Source organism: Misgurnus anguillicaudatus, chromosome 12 (assembly GCF_027580225.2).
Source record: "Misgurnus anguillicaudatus chromosome 12, ASM2758022v2, whole genome shotgun sequence".
In the NCBI taxonomy this organism is placed as follows: domain Eukaryota; kingdom Metazoa; phylum Chordata; class Actinopteri; order Cypriniformes; family Cobitidae; genus Misgurnus; species Misgurnus anguillicaudatus.
Genome location: NC_073348.2, coordinates 20,855,442 through 20,876,039, shown reverse-complemented (window position 1 = coordinate 20,876,039; position 20,598 = coordinate 20,855,442). Strand labels below are relative to the sequence as shown.

Sequence of the window (20,598 nt, the reverse complement as noted above, 5' to 3'; positions counted from 1 at the left end):
TGTGCAATTGCCCCTACTCGTGCCCACCCGAGTGGGACTCAAACCAGCAATGGTCATGACCTCTACAGTCTCTCGCTAAAGCCCCTTTTAAGGTCAGGGAGTGAGGTTTAATTACTGCACAACTTTCCCTTGCTAGCTGGCCTCCATTTAACTCACTCCCTTAATCCAATTCCCATCCGGGTCACGGCACCACTGTACCTAGTACTCACACCCGCCTCGAGTAGGACTCGAACCATCGATCAGTCTGGTATGGAGGTCAGGGAGTGAGGTTTACTTACTGCACAGCTCTTACTCACTAGCTGGCCTCGTTACATATGCCCAACACTTTCTTCAAATTTTAGTCCATGGTAAGGCATATTCATCCACATTATCCCAAAAACTGGCACAGCTTATCTCACTCTCTCCCTGAATGTCAATTAGCGCTTACACTTTTACAATCTTGGCAGATTTATCACATCCTATAAGTGCAAAAATGTTTCCAAGTTAAAAAAGCCTGCACAATATTCCAAGTTCATCAGTCTCGTAAACATACTATGATATAAAATACATGTGTTTTATAATTAGTCACTTGAACATCACCTCGTCAATCATTTTAGCTAATGGGGAAAAATATTTTATTTAATAAGTTACAGCATCAAAAATAGTTTTAAAAGGACAGAACCTCAGATTAAATGAACAAAAAGGACACCGGGTGAAAGTTGTCAAACGATGCCTTCTGTGTTCATAAAGGCTTCATGGTACAGTACCTCTCAAAACAATGTTTGTGTATTCTATTCTAATGAGATGCCTCCCATCTGGTCTGTTTATGGCGCAGCATAATTCATTGCCTATGATATCCCACAATCCTTTGTGTGCAGTTTGGTTACATCAAATAAAAATGCCATTTAAGAAGAATCTGAAATCATCAAAGCATTTTCCTCCTTTTTAAAAATTGACCCTTATTTATTTGCTATAGTAACTATGCATGATTGTATTGTATTATTTGCATTAACGTTTCAATCGCACTTACGTTGCAGGCAGTCTGCATTTAGCAGCTCTTGGCACTTCTCGTGACACTTGACGCCACATTCAGTGCAGCGCATGCCCTGTCGAGCGATGCCCCACAGAAGCCCCTCACACTCGTAACAGTAGGTGGGTGTGGTCGCGGTCCACACCTCAAAGTTGTGAGGTGTGGTACATGAAATGGGGTAGATTAACGCTTGTAGTGTTTTCTTGTACACGTGGCTCTTCTGCAGAAGTGAATATTAAAAGTGAAGTTCAATTATGTTTAATCAAAATACAAAATAATATGCCTGTATATGTATATAGAACTACTACTAACCAGTTCTTCATCTTTTATGGAGGAACGGGAGGCCATCGCAGATGCAATGCCAGCCTTCCTGGCCTGAACCAAAGACTGTGATACAGAGAATAGATGTTAGTACAGTTTAAAACATTATAAAATCCCACACATCACCTCTGGATGGATATTAGAAGACAAGTGTAAGAATGTGAAAGTAATAAATGTCTTTAACAAAACCCAAAAGTCAACAACTAGGGGTGGTAACTATGAAAGCCCCAGAAATCAAAAGAGAAACTTTTCGTGTGTGAATAAGGCAGGTGGGGGGCGTTAAGGAAAGGATACAAACTATGAATAGCTAACCGTAGCTAATCCCTAATACACCAGCCCTTTGAAAGTGATGCCCCAATGTACACTGAAAAAAACCCGGTTGCACTTACATTTTTAAGTTTAATCAACTCGAATGTACAATTGCTGCTATAAATGATGAATTTAATAATTTATAGCAACTACTCGTTAGTTAGAAAGTTAAATTAATTGTAATTGAAAGTTGATTAAACTTAAAAATTTAAGTGCAACAAGTATTTTGTTTTACAGTGTAGGAGGAAAGATAAGTCAACTAATAAAACTAAACCAGTGAAAATAGGCTTTTTGGTTTTGCTTGTATATCAAGTAAGGTTCTAATGGCTTGCAAATACATTTCTATACATTTATATTAATTAAATGCATTGAATGACAAAGACCCCCTAAAAAGTTGTACTTAATGTAAAATATATGTAATTTTATTTTAGCATTTAAAATGTTATCTTTTTATATAAGACAGGGTATTTTTATACAAACATACAATTTGTTACATTAAAGCAAAAAAAAATTATGTTTTAGTTATTCAATGTTGGAAGCCATGTTTACAAACAAAAATGTATATGTATTTGCATACTATTAGAGCAATACTGATCCCATGGATACAGTATTAATCTTGATATAAACAAACAAAAACTAGGTTCAGTCACATGGGTTATTTTGTCACTTACCATAGCCTGACCATGAAGAGTGAATGCGTTCAAAAGAGTTGTAGATGTTTAATTTTAGGTTTTTTTGAGGGGAAAAAAGATGTGTAAAGTTGATTTTACATCACTTTAAATCTTTGAGTCACTTAAAAGTTAAAGTCATCCTTCTGGTAGACTTTATTTTTTATCTGGACTGTTTAAAAATCAGAGCCAACCATAAAATTGACAAATTAATAATAATTTTCATATAAAATTGAGTATTTTAGATTGCATTTGCAATACTGCCGTTTTTCAACAGGAGACTTGCGTTACATGTAGCTTTTGAAAATTATACAACATACAATAGAAAACGTTCATAAGCACTTACCACATCGCTAACCAGAGGGATGGCTTTCTTCTTCCGCAGATCCGGCATACTGTCAATTCCAAATATTCCACCCCCATTTCTGTAAAAATCAACACTTTTTATAATGCCAATTTTCCATGCTTAATAATTAATAGATTAACACTGAACACATTTTTACATGTCACTAACTTCATGAATAATTTCATATTACATAACAAAAATGAGAAGTCAATCATTCACTGTGTATAAGGACAATATTACAGAGCAATGTACACAATAAAACTAATTTGTGCTAAAAGCACTAAAAGTGGTTCACTTGCTCGTAATCATAGGGAATCACAGCCTATATATAAAATGGTTGTAAAGTAGTGCTATAGTCGTGCTACAGCACAACTTATAGTGCTTAATAGCACTAAAAGCTTGTAATCATAGGGGAAAAATTTTTTGTGCTATATAGCACCTATAAAGCATTCTATGAAGAACCATCCAGGGGGGATATAGCACTACTATTTCACCAGATATACAGATATACATTCTATATAGCACAACATGGTACTACATAGGTACTATATGGCACTTAAAATGGTTCCCCTATGATTACGAGCCAGCGAACCACTTTTAGTGCTATTTAGCACTGTTTGTTATACTGTATAGTACTTAAAGCAACACTATGTCGTTTCCATGTAAAAATGACTTACAGCTCCCCCATGTGGTTGAAAAGCGCAACAGTGCCTGGTATCAGAGACTCTTCTGCAGGCAGGGGGAGGGGCGGTGCTGTGTTTCCTACCCTCCACCGCCACTTTCAGAGTGTGCTTGTAGCAGCTAGGAGGCTGCTCAGGTTGCAGCAGCAGTAAAATTTGTCCAGTCAAGAGTTGTTCTATCACTGAAATAATTTTAGAAACATTATTTAAAGGTTGAAAAACTACATAGTGTTGCTTTAAAGTGATTGCCTTTTTTTATACTTTCGGAAAATTGTTCTGCACCATAAAGCATGTCTGATTCATCTATACATAATGACAATTAGACAAATGACAAGACAAAAAACAAAACAAAATATCCAAAAGAATTTCCCTCGCTCCAACTACCCCCCCATTCTCGTACACAACATCAGGACAAAAAAACTCAAACCCCCACTACACATAACTAGGACAAAGTGCTGTTGTGCATACTATGTCAGTCCCGCAAGAGAGAAAGTGCATGGTGCTATTTAAAAATGCTGTCCTCCAGGTACTCCTTATTCATCAATATGATGCTAGTTGGAATAAATTACTTACTAGCTCGATTTGTTTGAAAATAAGGTAGCCCTAAACCTCCTTCCTGATGGCAACATCTTATATTATCACAAGAAACTTACCCAGTTTTAACCCAAGCATTCCTTGAATTATCTCCATTTTCTTTTCCCTGTGGCATCAAAAAGAGAGTTTAGAATGATCAATGTGTACAGTACAGGGGCAGTCAAAACACTTCAAAATAGTACAACTTAAAGCTAAATGACGAAGACACAGGATTGGTTGAGTTTTACCACAAGGCCAGAAAAAGCGAACCACAACAAGATGATCAAAATGACCAAAAAGGGTTTGTATTGAGAATGACAAAATCACTGAAAAACTTCTGATTTAACTCACTGACATGCAAAACATGAGATACAGTAAGTGCAAGAGTTGAATGTAAAAAATGCTAATTTTAAAGCAAAATCACACACATACATGTTTTCATCAGTACCGCAGAATGTACCTGTTAATTAAGTTTGTAATACATTTTTAGTGCACTTATACAGTATATGAAGAGCTCAGATGCAAAAGCCGCTAAATGCCACCTCTGTCAAAAATGAGATAATGGCATTAATCAAATGTTTTGATATCTTCATCAAATACTTCTGCTAAAATCCTCTTAATCCCAGGCCATTCAGAATGACAGGTTTGTTGGCAGAATATGTTAAGCACCATGTCAAAGTCCTCAAAGTGCCTAGAAGACAATTGTGAAATGACCTTGGATCACATTTACAGTACGTTCACACGGGGCGTAAGCGTTAACGCTTCCCATTCACTTTTAATTGGTGACATCATGCGTTGTTGAACTGAATTGTGGATCCATCAGCGCCGCGTCACTGTCGTTGCTTGCGGCAGAAATTGAACATCTCAACTTTTCAAGCGGCAACACATGCGTCAGCCAATCAGATCGCCTTATGCAAATAACCTAGGCAGTGCCAGCCAATTACGTTTATGGAAGACCGGAGCATGTGTTGCGTCGACTAAGATTGGCTGTTGGCCACACTTTAGACAAGCCTTAAGCGTTAACATTTCCATCCCGTGTGAATGTAACGTCAAACTTGGTTCCCTTGTGAGTACTTGGGCCTGAATACAACACGAATGTGGCAGCCATATGCATCACAGCGCCCACTAATGTGTGGTTCAGTTTCTCTTTGAATTTTGACTTTCATCATTTGCATTGTTTCTAGTTGCATCTTTAGTGATTTTGTAACGATTTGCTTTGTCTTGTCCAAAGAAGTGAAATTTTTTAAGTGGATGTTAATGCCAAAAAGCCTGCATGCACTTAAAGTGTTTTGCAGCGAAAGACAGTCAAATTTGTTTCAATTACTAATGAAATGACATTTGTGAAAATAAGGCATTTTAATTACTGACTAACAATCTTTTGTTAATGGCCAATAGAGTAAAATTACTGAACCTTACAAGAAACTTACAAGAAAACACATCAGATGCATTTTGAGGGTTTTACATCTGACCATATACAGTATACAGTAATGAAAAAACAGCTAAAAATGCATAATCTTTGTTATCCATCTGAAGTTAACCATTTGACTGGTGGCTTAAAAAATCCTTCCACAGATAAACAGAAGTATGGCTGTATAGTTTCCTAAGAGCATGTGATTTGCTTCAACTGCTATATAAGCAACAATGGAGCAAGACCAAAAATATCATTTCAAATACATTTAAAAGATGGCATACCACATAAAAATAGCAAATTAAGTAACGGAAGCATTACAGGACACAAATCATTGGATGTTAAAGTTAGAGGTCCTCTGTATGTAGCATAAATGAAAGCAAACTTGTATGTTTATCATATGCTATAATGAAGAATGTGCGTTCACAGAGACTTGGGATGAGAAGCAAAGAAAAATTGACATTATTGAAAAACAATGGCTAGGAATTGATCAAAACATAATCAGGACCTGATCATCTTCCCTGCTTCCCTCTGTAAAACAGAGCACATAAGAGGAAAACAATACGTTGAGTTTTAAATGTAGCCAAGGCTACAGCAAAACATTGTTAAGCTTACTAATGTCTGACTCAAATGTAAAGATAAATTTTGAGTTGTACCTTGTTTAAAATCCTCTTCAGAGAATGTGCTCTTTGAGGCATTGGCAATCCTGGATTGTCTGTGTTGATGTCTTTTCTCTTTGAGAACACGTTGAATATTGGCAAGGCACTTTTGGTGGTGAGGATCTATAAGGGCGGTGTCATTGTCAAAGCTATGCTCCGCCTGTTTTGTATTAACATCTGTCTCTGATAATTCTGAATTCGTGCCCTCAGGGTTTATTTCATTGTTGCATGCCACATGATCTTCGTTATCTGAATTCAGATGCACATGTTTTGGGCTGACCTCTGGAATACACCGCAGATCTGTCAGAGGTTCATCCACCTTGTCCAAATGGTCCACTAGGCAGTATTCAGTTGGCGTATGTGAAGAGGAGACAGTGCTTGGAGTAGATACTAGAGGATCAAAAGATTGAAAACTATGTGGTTGGTTCTGTAATTCCAGCTCATCTGTCCCATGGAAAGATACTTCACTGCTCTTTTGGGGTGACCCACTGAGATCAGGGGGAACAATATTGCTTAAATGGGATTCATCAAAAGTGGAGCTTTGAAGTTCACTTGATTTGAAAACTGCATACTTGGTGTCTTCATTTGGTCTCTGGGATTCAGGGTTGTCAAGCTTCATCAGGGCTCCCCTTAGAGCCGAATTAAAAGTTAACACGGCTTTATTGACCTTTACAATATCGTACTGTCTATTAGATGGTTGGGATTCTTCAGAGTCAGTATTCTCAGAGTAATCTGGATTAAGGTGATCTTCAGAAGCACTTGGGCACACACCCTCTGGCCACTCCATATCCAAACGGTCTTCACAAATGCAATGTTCGCAAGAAGAGTCTACATTTTGGCAAGCATCACTGTAGTCTGCCATTCCAATCGTTGAACAACTAAGGCTACGAGATGGTCCACTGCATGATTCATCAGCATATGCATCCATGGTGTGGTAACCTGAACTTCGTGAATACATGCAATTCGATGTACAGTCACATCCAACATCACTCAGAGTGGGTTTTTTGGCATGCCTCCAATCAGCAACACTAGATGAACTGGATGGTGAGTCATTATTGTTTCCAAAAAGCAGGGAGAGGTGTTCAGAGCTGCTACGTGATGAATGACCCGGAGTGCTGCTGGTCTCGCCACCATTGTACCTATACCATATCTCGGAATGCGTGTCATTTTCCAGTTCTTCTGCACTGTTTTGACAGGAGCAGTAATCTTCCTCACACCATCCAGTGTCTCCACTCCATCCTCCTTCTCCACTTGTGCTTAGCTGCATTTCTGAACTTCTCCACCCAACACTTTGCTGGTCAACATCTCTAGAATTATAACTACCTTCTTGATTCCGGCTGTTTGAACTATGACCAGAGGACATGGAGCTAGTGCTTGTAAAGTCCTGCTTATAAACTCGCTCATGGTAACTGTAGCGAGACTTCTTAACTCTGGAAGTTCTTTTAGAGATGTCAGGATGTAATTTGGCTCTTGAAGGTGCATTCTGATAGTTAGTTGGTGCATCCCAATCTGATATACTAGTCCTGGCCACTGGAGATCTACTTTTATTCTTATCCAATTCTCTTTGCTTTGCTACTGGACTGTTATTTCTGCTCTTAGACACAGCAATGGCAGTTTGCCTCCCAGGGCTCCTTTGATGAGCCACATGTCTTTGAGGTGATGGGTTCCCGGCAGCACCAACTGAGTACATCTCCTCAATTTCCATCAACACAGCATCTACACAACAGGACACCTCATCCACTGATCCACTTACAGATGTCAGGTATTGTCTCAAGTCTGAAATCTCCTCTTGGATTTTATTAATCCCCTGCAGTTCCTTCAAGATGTGCTCCACTATGGTGCTTGTGCATCCTCCTTTTGCATCTTTTTCTTTGTTTTTACTGCATTGTTTAATATCCATGGCACGACTTCCATCAGCACAGTCAGAACCACTGACCTCTGCTTGATCTGCAGGTCCTTTCTTCCCCATGATGCATGGGATTGTGACATTACCCTCACTGTTAAGCTCCACCTGTCCAATAAAGGTACTTTTGTGGGTCGTAGCATGACTTTCAAAACTACGTTGAGGTGAGACACTGCACTCTTGACGAGAGGGATTTCTTTTTATGCCACATATAAACATGTCATCTTCTATCTCCACAGGAGATTGCTCAGAGTCAAAGGTAGTGCACTCCCCTGAGCCTTGGAGGAACCTTTGAATCTTCTTACGTAGGCTTCGACTGACCCTGGGACTTTGGGCTCGCTTCTTGCCAAGGTCTCTTTTCTTGGATATTTTTTGCTTAAGTTCACAAGAATCATTTGCTTCATCTGGCTCACTGGATTTGCTCTGTAAAGACATCCCTTAAAATCTGGCGGGTCTCAGGTGCTAACCAGAACTCTAAAGCTCTGGTGTATGTTATAACAGAGTTGCATTTCACCTTGGGTACACAAGACGTTTTTTCAAAGTTAGATGATGGGAGAACTTCCAAAACACATAGTGGTCGTTTCCCAGACAGGGTTTAGATTAATCCAGGACTAGGCCTTAAGTTATATTAGGATATTTAAGTAGTTTTTACAAACATACCTTACAAAAAACAGTACTGGTGTGCATCTTGAGACAAAAATATCTATGTTAAGATATGTCAGTGCAAGATATTCTCAAATTAAACCAGCTCAAACATGGATTTTAGTCTGGGACTAGGATAAGCCCTGTCCAGGAAACTGCCCCATAGAATAACGACATGGATCGATTAATGCTTGATAGACTTATTCTCAAATGTACTGTAATTGAGATTGCAAAGATCAATGGTGGGTAAATGTTAACATGACCCATGTACTATGTATTATTCAACATATGTACTCATGTGTTCATGCTCATTCAAAATTGTGCTGCTCATATATGATCTTGAGAATATAACTGCATATTCCTTCAGACCAAAATGACAATGCATGTTTGAGGTTCAAGTTTTATAGTGGGTAGTATTGCTGAAGAAAAATACATCCATTACAACAGGGTAGTGCATGTACGGTATACCTAAATATCTGACATGCAGTGAAGAACAACAGAGCAAAATGGATAATAGAATGGCAAAACATCAAAGTATGGGTAGAAAAGAATACTAAAATGTTTTTCTGGTATAGAATTTACTGTATATAAAAGTGTCTGTGTCTTGCATAAAAAGGCGGAGCGTATTGCAAAAGCCCAACACATTATTTTCTTGCCTGTCAGTTGTTTTAACAGTAACTCTTACAGCAGAGAGAGGTTGACAGCCCAGCTGTATTCACTATGCATCATGATTGTTAAACAGAACCTGCTGGGTCTAATAGCAGCTTCACCCAGTTTCCTGTCCGTCAGGACAAAACGTTAGCTAGTCTCGTCTCTGCAAACTAGCCTAACCATTTTCTCCCTTTCATTTATTTTGATGTGATCATTTATTGGTTTAAAAAAAACACTGCTCTATATTAAAATGAAGGCTAAGGCTAGTGTTATTCATTATGAATATCAATGTTTCTTTGAACTTTAAGAAATTCAATACGACACTTATTTTTGGCCCTGATATATTGTAACGAGTCGTTTCAGAGTTTGTGAGGACCCTATATGAGATATAGTGGGAACGAGCCTTAGACAATTTCTATTTTAACACTATACATAAATTTAAACATAGATAACATTGCTTTCTAGTAGCGTCTCCACATAATGTTCTAATGTTCTGAGATCATCTATATAGAGAAAGCAACCATAAAAGTGGGCCACATATCTTAAGCCCATAACTGTTTTCTGTAATATATGCTAGAGCAAGAAAAAAGGCAGTCATTGAAATGCAGAGACTGTCCTTTCTGTTATTCTCCAAAAGCATTTAATGGCCAACATGATCTTTTACTGTGACTCCAACAATGAGCATTTAGGTTGGCAGCTTTCAAGGGCACATTCTGGCTGGCTGCCATACGTCTGCAATAGGCTAAAACGCATGTCAGGGACGGCACACGTTTTATGATAGATTTTTAACTTAACATCTAGCGCTGACCCGGGAAGTGACACGTTTTAAACTGAGCACTTTAAGTAATATTTTAATTATTTTAAGTTATTGCCACCCTTTAATCTAATTAACATTCATGACACATACAACGGGACGGCTGCTACAATATAGTCGTCACTCCACATTCACACTAAATTATAATGAAAACTCACATTCTGCATTACCCAATCAAAGCAACCTATTCCAATCGAATGTGTTTACGTAATAAGAGTACAGCTGGTAAAAAACGATAATCAAATACTCTTTGAAGGACAGACTCGCAGACCAATGAGGTTATTACTGACATGCAAGTAAAAAAGTGTGGTATGGCTTATTGGAATTACATTTGGTAGATAGCAATGCTATCATAACACATCTCATATTCATGCTTGATTTGCAATTCCAGCTCAGAGAATGATAAACGCCTCTTAAATTGTATTATGAAACTGCACTTCTATAAGTTGAACCTAGTTTTTGGGTCAGATTTATACTTTTGTGGAAGTTATGAGCTACGTGTCACATGGCTCGGATCTACCCTTATTATTATTGCTCCCGGCTGTCCCTATTTTTCCTAGCTGGCATGTATAAACCTCACACTAGCGTAGAGTTGCAACACTAATATTTGACGTGATGACACTATAGGTCCCTCAAAAGTTTTAGATTTTTTTTCTTTTAAAGGATTTACAAAGACCATTTTGGTTACAAAAATCAGCTAAAAACGTATCGCTCTGTTAAAAGATGAAAGCTAATTCACATGTAAGCGTGTACTGCTGTTTTCAAAGAAGCAAATTAGATCTAAGCAGGAAAGAGAGAGAGAGGTGGGCAGCCCAGATGATGATGTTAATGTAATGTAACCTTGTATAGTAACTGTGTAATTTAAAATAACCTTGGGGGATTTGAAAGGCACAGCTTTTTTTAAATACTGTAGTACAAATACAGTAGTGCAAATTTTTGAACAGCAGTGCAACTGAAAAATTGAATCGCAGTGCAACTGAGGCCAGTGGTTTCCCATACTTTACGTCCACTTTTTGTGGTTAAAGCAGTGGTCTCCAACATGGTGCCTGTGGTTGCCCGCACAGAGTCTGTGAGGTGCCCGCCAAAGCATATTCTATTAATAGTCTCAATTGTTATATTTATTTATTATATATTTTTATGTTAGCTTGGCTTCTTTTATGTATGTTAACATTTTTAACAATGATAAAACAAATTAACAAGTCAAATAAAATAAAATCAACAAGTAAAACAAAAGTTTTCAGTAGACTATACCAAAAAGTAGCCCTACAGATTGTTTTATCCATTGTGGTAGCACTTGCTAACAAAAAAGATTGGAGACCCGTGGGTTAAACAACATTTTACACTATTAATGAAAGGTCTATTTCTAAATGACTCAATGAATTAATATTCTCTCAGAAATGCATTACAAAAGCACAGTAAATGAGCTGCTAAAAGCATTTTAGGTTGACTTTAGTGTTTTTATTAAAGTGCAATAGTGATGCCTCCAAACTAGGCATGGGCCGGTATGATATTTTGGCGGTATTATAGTATAACCGTAAGCAAAAATACCATGTACATTAAATGTAAATTATATGACTTAATGATTTAATTAATTTTGTGTAAACACAGCTCATACTTTGGAAACGGTATCACAGAAAATGTTAGTGGTTTTGAAACCTTGACTCTTTAAGACCTTGGTATACCTTGAAACCGGTAATCAGCCCATGCCTACTCCAAACTAGCTCTTTGCAGACACTAAAAAACTTTTAAGCAATTCTAACTACTACATCACACCTCAACGCAACAATGACAAAAAAATACAGCAAAGCCGGTGTTTCAATAAGTAACGTGTATTCAGTCGTGACTTATTTACGATACAGCACTAGCCTTGATCTTATTTGTATTATGTTGTAACCATTTTATAAATGCAATGTTACAGCAAAAAGTTTAAAATTAAGTTAAATCACGAAAAGCCTTATAGTCCCTAACCGACTGTAAACAGTAACATAATGTTTCACATATGTTTACACTGCTAAGGGTGCTGTATAGTGATATACAGAATCATTGGGTGTAGCAGGTCATACTGTAGCTGCGTTGTATCATAAGCAATTGACCAATCAAAAAACTGTTACAGTAAGTTTATTTATTGAATAGCTTCCAAAATAAACTGTAATATTTACAGTAACAATGATTCTGCTTGTTAAAAGTTATGGTATTTTGAAGAACATGAACAAATTGAGAATTTTGAGATTATAGAAAACATTTATTACAACAATTATTATAATCTTCAGCTTTTAAAACACCACGTGCTATTTAACATTTGAGGAGCTCAGATGCAAAAGCCCCTAAATGTCACCTCCGTCAAAAATGCGATAATGATATTAACCGAATGGTCTCAGCAGGTATTAAACGATCGCTTTACACTTAAATTTGGCTCAATCACAGCCTCGGGCCATTCAGAATCATTAAAAGCCTGATCAAAAATTCTCATTTACAAGAAAACACATCAGACAAACTTGGAGGGTTTTGCATCGGAGCTCTTCATTTGCTATACGAGTAAATTAGATAAAAGAAATATAACGTTTAAGAAGACATTTTAATGGTCCTACAGTAATTATTTCAATTTCTTCATGCAATATAAAACATGATTTACATTTATGTTAGATACACATCTTCTACAACACCATATACTGTTTAAAAAGTACTCTAAAAGTGCATAACTTACCTCACGTAAAACAGACAAACGGTGTGAAAATTAATTTTCACTTCGAGCATTCCAAAGATTACCAGATTTCAACTTCTTAACTGTTATCAAATATCCTCTTTTCTGCAAGATATTACCCAAATTATCCGACATATCTTCAACAAAGAGGCAGACCTCTCCACACATTGACATTCATGCAGTTGAGTGGGTTACAGTCTAGGTTTGTGTGACAATGTCAAAGAGGAGTATCTCTCCCTCAAACAACCTCCTCTTTCCCCCCCCCCTCTCTCTCTCTTCTGTAGAGATGCATTTAAGCACAAAGCTAATCTGAAACTGTATGCCAGTGCTGTGTCTCTTATCAACATTCTCTGTGCACACAAAGGGTTAAACTAGAGTACTGTGCGTGCAGTAAAAAAAAGCATAATAATGATCATTTTACTGAAAAGTATGGCCCACATCACTGAGCAATGTGCTAAACCCCAAACAGCAGGATCTCATATATGCATCTCAAGCAGCTGTCAAGCAGCAATCATTATAATGGAGGCTCAATCACGAGCGCTGTATGCATGTGCACTTAATTAGCTTTAGTGCCGTTAAGGTAATGAAATAAATTACTCTACCTGCCCAAATTCACTCAAGTCTTCATGCATATAGTGCATATGGATACATAAATAATTTTATATTATCTTGAGCGGGCACGTTTTACCAAAATTGATCGACTTAGATTTGCAGTTATTCATCATTGTGTGACACTATTAATTGCTATAAAGGCTCAATGGTGAGATGATCAAAGCAAATTGCTTTTCGGGTTTTGTAACGGCAATTTATTTCTAGTGCCTCACACAGACGGTTTTGTAAAACCACACATAGAAATTAAGCTGGACCACAGCATAGCTAATTAATGGCTGTCAAGATGAGAAGAAAAGAGAGAGAGAAAGAGCGAGAGAAAGAGAAAGAGAGAGGTAGAGCTATACTGATAGCTTTAAATACACACTTTAAACGTTCGTAATATTTCAACAATACAATTTTACACAAACGCATGGATTGTCACGGGTTCCCCCCATACTGTCAAACAGTGAAACACAATCTCTCCAGCTCACTGCCTCTCTATACTTAATGATACCCTGAGACTTTATCATTGATTTCAAACAACAGCATTAAGAGTCTGACCTTGGCCCTTGCAGATTAATGTATTAAGATATGGGGTAAGAGAATACAAAATACCATAACCCGCTGATATCACACTTATAAAAGCTAGGCTTGGCATGCAGCGGCTCGCTTTACTTTGGCACGGTTTGCTTTTCCACTGCAGTTTAGTGCAAACTCCAGACAGTAAGGCCACCTGATCTACCCGGGGCTCGAACCAGGGACCTTCCAGTGCTACCAAGCGTGCCGCACAAGCCCTGAAAAGTGAAGCCAATAGTCTCAATGGTTCCCCAGTGACTGGTCCCAGTATAGGTCATAAAACCTGCCTCCCCATGTTATTCAATGGGACTTGAGACCAACTAAACATTTTTATTACAATTATCTTTTTTCCGAAGCTGGTTTCTGTCATTTACTGTAGTTTCCATCACGCTGATGTTAATTCAAATGTTTGTTTTTAAAATAAGTTTGTGTTTAGTTAGTCATTTAATGATATAAAAATGGTGGTGTCACGTCATGATTGACAGCTGTGATATCGTGTGATATGCGCATTCTGCGAGAGCGAGGGTGAGGTCTTGATTTCGCGACTTTACTTCCTGCTCACTATTGCGCAGGACTGATCCCGAAATCGCTACTGCGCAGGCTTAAGACCCAAGATGTCAGCGCCGTATCGGGACACGGGCGGCTTTACTTTTCACCAATGTAAGAGAGCAAACAGGCATCTTCCATCTTTCTTTACAGTCTATGAGGCTGTTTACCCTTGGCATTAACATGTGTTTTCGTCGATCGGATCACAAGTGGACGACGTTAATGCCAGGTGTAAACGGTGTTCAAAACGTTTTGAGCTCGTCCACTTTCGACCACTTTCAACCACATCCAGAGGTGGTCGAAACCACTTTCGATTGGATCGCTTTGGAGTTGCGGAACGCACATGTGGTTGAATGCGTTCGAACAGCCACACGCGACCGCCTTCTCTCTGCCCATTTATCTAATCTGAGATATTAAACACAAGTTTTACGTCTTTTTTGACTTCTGGCGTGAACATTCGGTGAACAGCGCTATTTTTAGCCTTTCATTTATAAAACTAAGCGGCTGATCTCCGTGTGAAAGTTGCGTGATCCTATTTCATCAATTGCGCTGAAAATTCAAAGAAAGCTCTAACATACTCATGTACAAAACACTGTGCAGCATGTTTACTTGCTAAACAAGCAGTGCACTCCGACATAATATTAGTTTGTGTCCATATAAACTCATAATTACTCCCGTTCGGGTTTGAATGACAGCAGAGAGAGACTCGCCCACCGTCTCACAGACCACCCCCTCATAGTATTCAGCACAGAAGCGGTCGAAAGTGGACAAAAGAGACGGATTTAAATACCAGATGTAAACGTAATGTGTCTCTCTCGTCCACTTGTGATCCGATCGATGAAAACACATCTTAATACCAAGTTTAAACAGCCTCTATGAGTGCTACCCACCGAGCCACTGTGCCACCCCGGTAAGGTAATCTTGCATTTAGCAATAACGCTGGCAGTGACAATTCTCACTGACCAATCAATGATCTGCAGTGTTACGCATCCCATTTTAGTATCAGTACGACTCGCTTGGAACCTCAACTGAGGTGGTAGTAAAAACTAGGTACTAGGTACTGTACACAGTGGAAAACCCCCAAAAGTGAGTACTATGCAGTTGGAAAACCCCATTATATTGCACTCATTGCTTCAACTAACCAAATGCAAATCATCTCTTTAAAAAGTAGCCTTCAAAAAGGGTAAAACTCAACCAATCCAAAACAGATGTACATGAATGAGCTGAGTGGGGTACTAAATGCATACTTACCTGTTTCTGGCATACTTGCCAGTAATGCAAGCAAATCAATGTGATAACTGTATAACAGACTGATACGATGGTGGTAACTGGTGCAAGTTTTTAAGGAAATTGGTCTCGTGCTGAAGCGGGATAGAGAAGGAATAGATATAGGAGATGGAGGGTATGAGTTCCCTACTGTACCTCCTTTAGCTGAAGTCTCACTTTGTTGATTGCTTTCAGCCAGCGTACTTTGGGCGAAGAGAACGGCAATGGTGATCCATCTCTCGGAAGGCTGAAAGAAAGAAACATCTTATAAAAATGAATGTACACTATATGAATGTATGCTGTAGTAAGCCAAAAGCCACCACAATACAGGCATACCTTTTGTGAGATTTTTCAGGTGCTTTGTTCAGTTGGAAACCCCCTTCATTTTTAATGCTACCACTTAAAACCTTCCCGATATCCTGGGAGGTCTTCACTCCTTCATTTTCCCTCCAGGAAGTATGTCCATTGGTAGAGTGATGTTCATTTCTGGATGGTCGACAGCCAATGGTGTGGAAGGAATGATAGGACTCCTCCACCTCTGAACAGACAGCACTTTCCTGGCCAGTCTCACTGAGCTGAGAACTAGCCTGGCTGAGGTTCCCTGAAGACCCAAAACGACTGGAGTCCACGGGGCTAATATTTGTAGAAAATACAAAGAAATATATTCAACAGAAGTTATCACTAAATATACCTTATACTTTATTAGTATTGATATTAAGTTACCTGTATAGATACTATGACCTGATGCTTTGCATAAGCAAGCCTAAACTATAATCAATTATGAAATGCTACACACAAATAGAGAATTAATAGAAATAATTTATAGTCTAATAAGAAATGTAAAGGTGCAAAGAAGCAAAGCACAGTTACAAGACACATAAGACCAGAGGAGTAACAAATCACACTGGGAAAGCCACTATCTTGTAAAACAAACTATTTGGTGAGCATGTTCACATGCACATTAATTGTCTTAATCTGTAAAGTAAAATGACACGGTTTTATTGTGTTTACACTGTCAAAAAATAGTACCCTAAAAAAACTGGTCCCTAGATGTCACTGGGGCGGTAACCTTAAAAAGGTTCATATTAGTACCTCAGAGGTACATACTAGTACCAAACATATACATGTCTGTACCTACAGTAAATGGTACATATTAAAAAAAACTAAATTAAGTTGAGTGAAAACTGCTCAAACTGTTTCAAATCAAAATTTTAAATAGATTTGAATAAAAATAGATTCAACAATAATCTGAAAAATGATTGTGCATGTAAACAGTCACTGCAATGTAAATGGTTAATAAAACCATTTATTATGCTTCTACTAGCCTTTTTGGAATCAAAAGGTCCATTTCCTGTTGTAATCCTGATGAGACATCTGTAGAAAAGGGGGTCTGGACATGGATTTCTAGTTGTTTTTGAAATGGAAGATCGGGTGTGGAGGCACTAGTTTGGGGTTTATCTGTGTCGTTGACTGGAACACCAATTTTCTCTTGGATATCAGTATCAGAATTATTTTCCGAGTTTGCAACAATGTCTTGTTTAATATCACTAGGCTGTGTAATAACACAATTTTCACCTTTTGAGATTAGATTGCCATGTCTTGTTTTAGCAGTATTATCTTTAATGTCTACTTTACTGTCATTAGCTTTTGGCTGTGTTGTAACAATCTGAGGTGTTTGTTGATTAGGTGTTGGAGTCTCTTTCTGCCATGGAAAACCTAATTTTGTTCCAAACAAAGATGTTGGTGGTTCATTTGATGCCACTGGCTTCTCCTCTTGAAACAGTCCTGCTGAAAATGACTTCAATCCAGAAAGAAGCTTGCCTTCTGGGTTTGGTATTGTGGGTGGTGAAGAAAAGAAAGATCCAAAAGACTTTCCAGCATCTGCAGGTCCAGACATTAACCCAAACTTGGGTACTGTAAAACTTGGCATGCTAAATATAGACTGAGGTTCTGATGTTGGAGGCTGCAAAATTATGTTTGGGCTGCTGTCTTTTGCAGGTATAGATTTGTCTTTGGCATTAGGTTCAGAAACAATGGAAATAGTGTTGTCCTGTATTAATTCTTCCTCCAAAATAGACTCCTTAACATCTGTTTCAGATGGCTGACAAGATGCAGAGTCTACAGCAAGTGTAGAATTACTGAATGAAGTATCATTAGCAGACATTTCATTTTTGTCAATGATATTATTTTTGCCTTCACACAATGTAACATCCATTGAAGATGATAATGAATCATTTTGTGCCATTTGGTCTTGGACTGACTGAAGAGATTGAGGAGCAGAGGTAACAGGTGGTACCATGTCAGTTGTTTTTGGTGCTTCCGGTTTGAAGATACTAAAAAGGTCATTTTTGATAGATTCTGTGGGTATGCTACCTGAAAACCCAAAGAGTGAGATGTTTTGTTGGTCAGGTCCTGGTCCAGGTGAAGATTTTGTTGGTGAACTTGTACCAGAAAATATTTTAGACATGAAGCCAGTGACTGCCTTAGCAGATGAATCTATGACAGATTTCTGTGGTTCGGAAGGTTGAGGCTGCTCTTCTTTAAGAAAGTCTTTGAGATGTTCATCTTTTATATGGTTATGTGGAAAATCAGTGGACAGACTTTCTTCTTTTATACTCTGCTTTGAGGCTGAAAAAATATCCTTTGATGAAGCTTCTTCAGGTTTAGAACTGGTTTTCTCCTGTGTAACATCTAGGTGACTCCCTTCAACAGATATGTCCTTAGCAGTTCGCTCAGGACATGTTTTACCCATATCAGAATGAACCGAATAAATAGAGGCTGGTTTTACTTGATCAGTCAAGGGAGTAAAGTCTTTCGAATCATCAACCTGAGAGTTCTGGGGCTCAGATTTGTTTTCTTCCATGAATGGCATATTTAATAGGCCAAACCCCTCAGTCTTTGATTTGTCATCAATGACATTACTTTGTGAGAACAATGATGTAATCTTGAACACCCTCTCGGTTTCTGATGGTTTAGATGTTGGTCCTTTATCATTGGGTGTAGATGTTGAACTGGAACCACTGAACATTGAAAAAAGACCTTTACCTGGAGTGTCTTTCGAAGCTACTCCAGGTAGAATACTTCCTAATAATGAAGGTGTCTGGGAGGTAGCTTGGTGTGGACTTGACCCACTAAACACAGAAAACAAACTTTTTCCTGGTAACTCATTAAAAGCAGAAGCTCCTGGAATACTGCTTTCAGCTTTCTGTCCGATATTGGCTGCGCTGGGTTGTGAACTAGCTCCAGAAAACATAGAAAACTGATTTTTACCAGGAATTTCCTTTGAGCTTGGAGTACCAGGGAAAATTCCACCAAGTATAGATCCAGTATGAGATGAAGCATTTTGAGAACCTGATCCAGAAAAGATAGACAGAAAGTCTGAGGTAACTCTGTCTTTCGTTGGTGCTGTACCCTCAGTGGAAGAACCCTCTTGGGGTGCTGGTGGGTTGCTAGATCCAGATGCAGCAAAACTAACATCAATAGGTGGTAGTACTTCGTGCAATGTTTTTGGGACTGAGCTAGTTCGATTAAAGCTTGGTGTAACCTGTGTCTCACTTGGTTCAATTGTAGACCCACTGAGATTTGAAAATAGACCTTTTCCAGGGGTTTCATTTGATAAATGTTCATATACAAAAGAGGAGTGTTGCAAGGAGCTTGACTGTAATATCTGACTGGTCACCACAGATGGTAAGATTTTACTTTGTGATTCTGTAAACTCCTTAACCTCAAGTGAAGTAGAATGTGTCACTTGTTGTTGTGGGGATTGCTGAGAGTTAGATTTACTAGACAAAATGGGTATTTCATTAATAGATGACTCTTTACATGGCTCATTTGCTGGGTGAACAGATTTAGAAGAAAAGCCACTGTCTATATGCGATGAGTGTATGGGTTTATCTGACCCTGAAAGCAATCCCTTTGCTGGACCCTTATTAGAACTACAATCTGGCACCCGTTTACCTGTCTGCTCATTTTGAGAGACAATCTCTGAAACTCTGTTGTCTAAAGATGATCTAGTTGTTGGTTGTGGACTTGCAGGTGGCTGTGGGCTGTGTGACCCAAACATAGAGAATAGGCTTTTTGGTGGACTGTTACTAGAGCTTGAAGATTCACCCAATATTTTACCAAAAATAGATTCTGCCTGATGTGAAGCTGGTTGTTGACTAGAACTACCAAACATAGAGAACAAGCCTTTAACCAGAGGCTCTTTTGGTTGTCCACTTCCTTGAAACTCAGGCTGAGTGGTAGGTCCTGGTTGTGATGTTTTATGAAGATTAGGGTCACTGAACATAGAAAGAAGTCCTTTTAATGGTGTAGCTTTAGGTTGATCAGCTCCATTTGATGATGAAAATTGATTTGAGGATTCAATCTGTGGTGAAGCCTGCTGATTGTTAGAACTATTGCTCATGGAGGGTAATCTCATGCCTAATGTTTCTGTTGGAAGAACAGTGCCTGATGTTTGTTTTTGGTTAGAAGAACCAATTTGTGTTTGAGACTGCTGTGTATTGGTCCCACCAAAAATAGAAAATAAATTCAGACCCGGAGTCTCTTTGGGAGGAGCAGAGCCTGGTATGTTAGACTGACTTGTCAACCCAGATTCTGGTGAAGTATGTTGCATACTGGAAACACCAAAAAAAGTCAGGATATTTTTACCTAGTGGCTCTTGAGAAGCAGCAGACCCAGTTTGACATTGAGCTTGTTGCTGACCAGAACTAGTAAATAGGGACAGCAGCCCTTTGCCTGAAGGCTCATCTTTAGATGATGGGGTCCCAGAGAAAATATCCCCAACAGATAAACCAAGACGCCCAGTGGATTGTTTGGAAGATGCTTCTGGTCTCATTTTTCCAGTTGGTGGCATAGTTTGAGATCTCTCTGGTGTTGGTCCCCTGTTTGCATCAGTAGAAAATGTGTGAGATGCAGAGATGCTCTTTACTTGAA

The 20,598-nt window shown here is 38.5% G+C and overlaps 2 protein-coding genes and 1 long non-coding RNA gene across 3 annotated transcripts in view; 1 reads left to right on the top strand and 2 right to left on the bottom strand.

Annotated features, from left to right (window-relative positions):
- Nucleotides 1–20,598, bottom strand: part of LOC141349047 (protein unc-13 homolog B-like) — a 67,330-nt gene that overhangs the window by 3,421 nt on the left and 43,311 nt on the right. Inside the window, exons 9-14 of the mRNA XM_073874102.1 lie at nucleotides 16,000–16,296; nucleotides 15,820–15,910; nucleotides 3,987–4,033; nucleotides 2,654–2,732; nucleotides 1,322–1,396; nucleotides 1,010–1,229 (exon numbers count right to left, since the gene is read on the bottom strand). Of these exons, the coding sequence (XP_073730203.1) occupies nucleotides 1,010–1,229; nucleotides 1,322–1,396; nucleotides 2,654–2,732; nucleotides 3,987–4,033; nucleotides 15,820–15,910; nucleotides 16,000–16,296 (809 nt within the window). The remainder of the gene's footprint in view (nucleotides 1–1,009; nucleotides 1,230–1,321; nucleotides 1,397–2,653; nucleotides 2,733–3,986; nucleotides 4,034–15,819; nucleotides 15,911–15,999; nucleotides 16,297–20,598) is intronic.
- The window catches only part of LOC141369042 (uncharacterized), a 109,133-nt gene that overhangs the window by 46,688 nt on the left and 41,847 nt on the right, over nucleotides 1–20,598 (top strand). The window lies entirely within an intron of this gene.
- LOC129447191 (uncharacterized) lies at nucleotides 5,140–8,677 on the bottom strand. Its single transcript, XM_055208841.2, has one exon. It carries the CDS (start codon nucleotides 8,309–8,311, stop codon nucleotides 5,888–5,890), a length of 2,424 nt encoding a protein of 807 aa, XP_055064816.2. The 5' UTR covers nucleotides 8,312–8,677; the 3' UTR covers nucleotides 5,140–5,887.

What these genes read in the sequence shown, in the direction of transcription:
- LOC129447191 (XM_055208841.2), bottom strand. Translation starts at nt 8,311, where the DNA reads ATGTCTTTACAGAGCAAATCCAGTGAGCCAGATGAAGCAAATGATTCT.